The 7,531-nt window shown below is 55.2% G+C and overlaps 1 protein-coding gene across 1 annotated transcript in view; it reads right to left on the bottom strand.

The window, feature by feature from the left end:
- The window catches only part of VANGL2 (VANGL planar cell polarity protein 2), a 48,257-nt gene that overhangs the window by 19,204 nt on the left and 21,522 nt on the right, over window positions 1–7,531 (bottom strand). The window contains exons 2-5 of the mRNA XM_006096943.3: window positions 2,231–2,309; window positions 1,956–2,088; window positions 960–1,146; window positions 217–274 (exon numbers count right to left, since the gene is read on the bottom strand). Coding sequence (XP_006097005.1) covers window positions 217–274; window positions 960–1,146; window positions 1,956–2,088; window positions 2,231–2,309 — 457 coding nt within the window. The remainder of the gene's footprint in view (window positions 1–216; window positions 275–959; window positions 1,147–1,955; window positions 2,089–2,230; window positions 2,310–7,531) is intronic.

Below are 7,531 nucleotides of genomic sequence, written 5' to 3'. Positions count from 1 at the left end.
CCGCTTCTCCCGAAGTGTCATCCCTTCTCCGAGTCTCATCGGTGAGCTCAATCCAGGCCGCCCTGTAGACACCAGTGGGGAGCGGAAGGTGTCCAATGTGGGGGACCCTAACAGGGCTCCCATGGAGGACAGAGCGGTACCCAAACCTCTGACTGTCCCCATGTCATCCCCGGCTCCCCCTCAAGCCCCTCCCTCAGGAGGAGGCCCTGGACTGACCCAGTGCAGCAGGCGCCCGCACTACGCTGGAAGAGGCCTTCGAGGTACAACCTGAGTTCTACAGAGAAAAGGGGGAACCAGAGAAAGAAGGTAGGGAGCCCGTGGCCATGACGTGTGAGCAGCCCGCTTCTGGCCCCCACTGTTTAAAAAGACCTCACACGCTGTGACTGAGGTGTGCTCTTCTCAGAGCGAGTCCCGGTCCCTTCACGAGCCTCCTTCTGCTTCTAGAATGGCCAAGACTGCAGGGCCAGGACAGAGGAGAATTCACGGACTCCTGCCCTAACCCCTCTTCTCACCACACAAAGGGACAGAGAGTAGACAGGCCAAAGCCAAGACCACGGAGACCAAAGAGCCCTTCCCCTCCAAGGGGTGGTCTCTGCCCCTACAATTCACCACTCCCGACGAAGTGTCCAGATGTTCCTTCCTTCCTTCCCATCCAGCCTCAGGCCGTGGACAAGCCACCATTCCAAGAGGCCCGTGCGGGGTCTCGGGCCACAAAAAGGACAAAGGCACAGAGGGGGCCAGGACCAGCCCCGACTCCTCAGTCCTGCCCCCTAAAAAAGGCCCCAGTGTCCCTGGGGGACAGTGCTGCCCCGGAGGCCGGAGAAAACAGCTGGATCTCAGTGGGCTGAGGGGGAGGAAAGAGCTGGACCAGGGAGCCCAGGAGCTGGCACCACGTGCCCCACTCCAGCCCTGCTCACCGGGCGGGCGCTCTCCCAGGACAGCCCCAGACATGAGCTCACCATCCTGACAGCCCCAGGCAAGGGGCAGAACCTCCTCCTCACAGGGCTGAGCAGCAAGGGAGAGGCTGTGCTTGGGCCACCAGGCGTCTCTGTTTCTAGAGCTGCCCCCCGCCAGACCCCGGTGCAAGGAGCCGGGGAGGGCCCGCGGGCTGGGCTCCTGGCCAGGATACCTGAGCTTGCGTTCTAACTGAAAAGGAGTCAGGGAAGTCAGGGCCACGCCCTCTCCAGCTCCGTCCTTAATCTCCCTCCATCTAAGGCTGGGTACCCTCCAAATCCACAGACACACTTAAACACAGACACGACACACACTTACACCCACAGGCACATTCCCCCTCTGAAACCTGGAAGGGCTCCTGCCTGCCCCGCCCAGCTCCACCTGCCCTGGCCAGGCAGGTTCTGTAGAGACCTGCTCTGCTTTCTCTGGCACCCCTACCCCCACCCCAGCTCTCAGAAAGTTTCTGCCCCCACAGAACACCACACACAAGCACACACAAGGGCGTAGACACACACACACACACACACACACACACCCCGGGGCCCTCCATTCTCTAGCCTCCCCTAGACCCATTCCCAGTCAGGCTGGCACGGAAGGTGGGCAGGGGAAGAGTGTGCAGTAGCAAAGGTGAGTAATCCCTTTGGCACCTGTCCCAGGTGGAGGCTAAGCTGGTGCGAAGGGAACCAGGGCTTCTAGATGCCTGGATGCTCTGTTTAATTTTCGCCAACGGGCAGGTCTCACAATTCCCACCCACCAGGCTCCAAGATGCTTCCCCCCTCGGCTGGGCCAAAGGACTGGCCCCTACCTGCCCACCAGGTAAGCTACGGAAGAGCCAAGAAAAAGAAACAGGGAGCTGGGGATTGTCTGCAGGGATGAGAGAAGGTGGACAACAGCAGGTGAGCCAGCTGTGAGGGCCCACAGGCCAACCTCCTGTGCACACCACTCCCACCTCAGGGCAAACAACAACGCCTCCCTCCCTCACTCGGTCAGTAGGCCCCAACCCCGACCCCGAGAGCCCCTGCCTCGAAGTAGGTGAGGGGGAGCCGGCCACCCCTAGGCTTGCATGGAGACAGCTGCGATATGGGGCCGCTGGCAGTGAGGGCTGGTTTGTACTGCGAAAGCAGGAAGGTGGGCCTGAGGGTGGGAGACAGTGTGACGGGTGCAGGTGGCACGCCTGAGCTTCCCCATTCTGAAAACCTTCTCCTGACACTTCGCCAGTTCTTATCTAGGAAAATCAGGCCAGCTGAAAGGCCACGCACCCAGCAACCTCCCTCACCCTGACAAGCCCATCGCCCGAGGTTTCCACTCTTCCTGGAGTCCAACGTCCCCCACCCCTTCTATGTGCCACCTCCATTCTACGGATAAAGCAGGTGATTCAGAAACAAACAAGTGTTCCTGTTCACACGTGGTGTGTTTTTTTGAAGTTACCGCATTCACACCTCAAGCTCAGCACCTGTTCCCTCCGAACCCCCACTTACCCTAAAAAGCCAGAGCCCTCCCCAGAGTCATGCACAAATACATCATCGCTCTTCTGACCAGGGGCCTGGCCCTTATTGCCTGCAGAGTTTTCCAGCAACCTCCTACCAGTAGCCTTTAGAGTAGCGGTTCTCAACCTGTGGGTCGCGACCCCTTTGGCGGTCGAACGACCCTTTCACAGGGGTCGCCTAAGACCATCCTGCATATCAGATATTTACATTACGATTCATAACAGTAGCAACATTACAGTTATGAAGTAGCAACGAAAATAATTTTATGGTTGGGTCACAACATGAGGAACTGTATTTAAAGGGCCAGAAGGTTGAGAACCACTGCTTTAGACCCTTGCTTCCACTGGAGAGCAGCTCTCTGTAAAGGATACTGGTAGGAGGTTGCTGGAAAACTCTGCAGGCATGAGGGCCAGGCCCCTGCCAATCACAAACAAGGCCCCGGGCTATGGTGGCTGGAGCACCCATAGGTGAAGTGGCCCAGCAGAGAGGAAGAGGCCAGCCCCAGGAGATGTTCTGCCTGGGGTGGCAGCCATGCCCCAGGCTGTGACAACTAGGTGTTCCTCTTGTTCCACCAGGAGACCCGGTCATCCCCGCCTCTGGGGAAGCTTCTCTACTCCTCAGGCTGGTAACTGGACTCCAGTGTGCTTTTCAGAAGACAGGGGAATCATTCAAGTTCAAGATTAAAGGCAATAATGAGCAAAATCAGACCTAACTGGAATGAGAGTAAGGGAAGAGGAAAAGAGCACGTTGGGAACAGAAGAGCAATGAAGTGAGACAGGCCTGACACAGCCTCTTAGGAGCTATGTAATCCTAATGAGTGGCTCATCTTCTCCAAACTTCAGTTTCCTTATCTGTAAAGTGGGGGTAATAGTGCTTACTTAGGAAGGTTAAGAAGAGCTCTCAAGGAAATACTGTATACAGAATATCACAGAATAGGGCACATAACAGAGGTTCAATAAAATGTTATTTCCTTCCTCTTTATCCTTCAAGAGGGCAAAAGGCCAATCCCCAGCCTCATTGCAAAAAGTAAATCCCGCCCTAACTGGTTTGGCTCAGTGGATAGAGCGTCAGCCTGCGGACTGAAAGGTCCCAGGTTCGATTCCAGTCAAGGGCATGTACCTTGGTTTCGGGCACATCCCCAGTGGGGGGTGTGCAGGAGGCAGCTGATGAATGTTTCTCTCATCGATGTTTCTAACTTTCTATCCCTCTCCCTTCCTCACTGTAAAAAAATCAATACAATATATTTTTTTAAAAAAAGAAGTAAACCCCCACCCAGAATTCAAGGAATCACCTTTGGCTACAGTGTTGGCCCCAAATGACAGCCCCTCTCTGAGACCACAGCCAGGCACTGCCTCGGAGAGCAGCCAAACCCTCTTCCTCTCTCTGCCTCTCTCCTTAGGGGTCCTGGATCCCCAGCCTCTCCCCTCCCCTCCCTCCTTCACTTACAGTGACGCAGGGCCTGTGCTTCCATCACCTCCCACTCTCCTACAGGCACCAAGCCCAGCTGCGTATGGAGTGGCCCAGGAAAGGGGCCCCAAGCTTCCTGCCCCACCCCAGCCCCCAGCTTCTTCCCACTCTCCCCTCTCTCTGCCCCTCCCTGATTACCAGGATATCCTCAGCTCTGCTGACTCCAACCCCGCTTCTCCCAAACCCTCCCCAGATGTCACATCTGTAATTACCAACCTTGCCAGGGGCACTGGACAAGCACAGCAGTACCTCATTTCCAAAGGGCCCCCCCCCCATGCAGGCAGCTGTCTCCTATTGGGCACTATGCAGGGTGGAGGGAAGGAATGGAAAGTTTCTCCCTCAGCTGCCTCATTTCTCTCCAGATCTCAAAAAGGTGACATGACAGGCTACCCAAGTCAGACCTTCAGAAGGGAGTGCTGCTAGGAAGCAGGTGTGGGTAGGATTTCCTCCCAGGCCTCTCACACCTGCCCCCCAGAAGCACGAGATTACCCACCTGGAGTGGGTAAGAGGAGAAATGTCAGCTCAATTCAGAGAGAAGGGAAGCTGACACTCAGTAGAACAGGAAGATGGGAATCCATGGGGATGAGGGTAGATGCATACAAGAGGGAGCTGCCCAGAAAAGAGGAAAGAGTGAGTTTTAAAAGTCCCATCCCTGCCGGCCAGTGTGGCTCAGTGGTTGAGCACTGACCCATGAACCAGGTCATAGTTCGATCCCCAGTCAGGGCACGTGACCTGGGTTGCAGGCTCAATCCCCAGTAGAGGATATGCAAGAGGCAGCCGATGGGTGATTCTCATCATTGATGTTTCTCTCTCCCTCTCCCTCTCCCTTCCTCTCTGAAATCAATAAAAACATACACACACACACACACATACACACACATGTAAAAGTCCTTTCCCCACCCAGACTCTGAGAAAAGGCAGTAATATCCCAGTCTTTCCTCTTCCCATTTCCTTCATCCCACCAACCACATAGGACTTGGTTTTACAGGCAGGGAAACTGAGGCCAAGTCCCCACCACGTACTTCAGGACCCGATAATACCAAGTTGTGTGTGGTTCACCCACACCCCTGACCTGGCTCAGCCTCTCCCTGCAGCGCCGTCATTTAAGTCCAGCCAAGGCCAATCCACACCGTGGAATATGATTCAGCCATGAAAAGGAGTGCAGTCTGACACCTGCTACAACGTGGATGACCTTGAAAAGATCACATGACGTACGGGAAGCCAGCACATTGGACAATTCCATCTATAGGAGACATCCAGGATAGGCAAATCCGCAGACAGAATGCAGACTGGTGGTGGGAAGTGGGAAGGAACTGCTTAATGGGCACCGGTTCCTGTTGGGCGGTGGAAAGGATTTCAGATAGAGGCCAGAGTTGCACAACCCTGAGAGTCTACTAAATGCCACTGTCCGCCTTTAAATGGTTAATTTTATGTTACGTGAAGTTCACCTCAAGTAAAAAACCAGCCAGCTTCAGGCACATCTCCACGTACCTTCCCACAGCAAGCACTCTTGCTCTATGGCGGCCTCCAGAACATACCTCCACACAGCACTCACTGAGCCAAGTGACCAACATGCTTATGCATGTCTCCCTGTGAACAGCCGTCTCATGCGCCCCTCTATCCCCGTGCTCCACACCATGCCTGGCCAATAGGAAGTGCCCGCATGGTCTGCCAGAAGAAGAGCAGAAGCAAAGCCTCGCTGTCCTCCCAGCCCAGCCCTCTCTCCATCGCATCTTCAACCAGAACCAGAACCACAGCTGCTTCCATCGACTACCGAGCACGTCCCCTGTGCCGGGCACCGTGTGATGCGCTCTCCACCTATGACTTCATTTCATACTCATAAACCTAAGAGGCAGGACCTATTTTAACTCCTTGATACAGGTGAGGCTTCCAAAAGTTCTCTCTTTTTCTCTAAGGCAGTGGTTCTCAACCTTCCTAACGCCGCAACCCTTTAATACAGTTCATGTTGATTTTGCTACTGTTATGAATCGTAATGTAAATATCTGATATGCAGGATGTATTTAGGCGACCCCTGTGAAAGGGTCATTCGACCCCCAAAGGGTCGAGACTCACAGGTTGAGAACCGCTGCTCTAAGGCCACAAAACTAGGAAGTGACAAAAAATGGGATTTAAAAGCAGCTGAAACCCAGGGAAGGAGGCCTTGGGGGACCTGGGATTCCTTGAGAAAGGCCCTCTCTGGGGTGGGAGGATGGTGTCCTAACACACCTAAGAGGCTGAGGGATGGGGTTCTTAAACCCCAACATCGCATCGCTACTTAGTGCTAATTCCAACCATGTCAGACTCTTCCCTTTGGCTCGGAGTGTGGGGAGCTGTTGAAGGAGGAGCTAAGGAGACAACTGGAATCCCTAAAACTCAGAGGAAATGCGGAGAGCCCCAGAACTCTTCCCTCCAAAGCTTCTGTTAGCCAAGGAAGTTCACCCCCCTTCTAACTGGAAGGACCGCTTGGAAATCAGAGAAGCAGACAAAAGTCTGTCTCACTCGAGACCCAGGGAAGGGGGCCCTTCCTCAGACTTCCAGGGAACAGAAGGAGCGGACAGCGGGCACTGCGGAGAGGCCTGCCTCTGAAAAAGTAGAGGAAACAGAAGCAGGAGCAAGACAAGGGGGGCGGGAGCAGAGGGGGCATGTGGCCACTGGGTCCAGTCTGGACGTGCTTGCAGAGATGGCACTTCCTTTTGTCTCCTTGGACGAGGGCCCCCCAGTACACATGCACGCAGAGAGAGTGCACGCAGCAAGCAAGGTGCCAAAGTCCGAGCACACTGTGCTGGCTGCGGGCGCACGCTGGCCGCGGGAGCCCTGCCCATCAGACGGGGCCAGGTTGGAGGGAATAATGCGTTTTTTTAAAATCCAGTCTTTCCCTATCTGCCTCTGTACCCAGCTCCAACATACTCTGACTCCCACTACTCTTATCCCAGAGTCTTAGGAAAGGTGGGGAGCCTGAGGACGACAGAGGAAACGTCCCAGTGGCCTGTGCCCGTTAGGGCCTCTGACATTCCAGTCCAACTTCCCAGAGACCCTACTGGCCAGTCACAGTCTCAGCTCCTAAAACTGGGTGCCTTGGCCTGACCTCTGCCAGCAAGAGGAAAATGGCCGAGAGAGGGAAGGGGGCAAACAAGGAGCGGTGGCACCCGAAAGAAGGAAAAGGCCACCCCCTCCCTTCACTCCAGAAAAGACGAGAGAGAGGAGGGAAAGCAGGTGGCCGCTGCTTCTCTGGGAAGCGATAAAGCCACTTCCCAGGCAATAGGACTTCCCACTTGCTGTCACATGATGGGGTGTGGGTACCTGCCCCTTCCCCAACTTGGGCATCTGCCCTCTTGCAAGCTCAGCCCCCATTCCTCGCTCTCAGACCTGGCCCCAGACCACAGCCCCCTCCAATCATGCTTCTTGCCAGTGAAACGGGAAACCATTTGACAAACCACACACACACATTTTCAAAAACTCCTGAAGACCACCCGCCCCTGGCCTCCCCAGAGCTCCCATGCCACCTTCTCAACCCCATGAGGGAAACCCCAGTTGCTTGGCACCCGGTCGCATCCATTCCAAACCCCAAGACTCCTGGGGAACTGTCGGATGCTGGAAGCAGGGCAGTTAGTGGGCTCGGAGGC

The sequence above is a fragment of the Myotis lucifugus genome, unplaced genomic scaffold, assembly GCF_000147115.1.
Source record: "Myotis lucifugus unplaced genomic scaffold, Myoluc2.0 scaffold_190, whole genome shotgun sequence".
NCBI classification, from domain to species: Eukaryota; Metazoa; Chordata; class Mammalia; order Chiroptera; family Vespertilionidae; genus Myotis; species Myotis lucifugus.
Note: the sequence above shows the minus strand (reverse complement) of the source record. Positions and strands in the feature narration are given on the sequence as shown.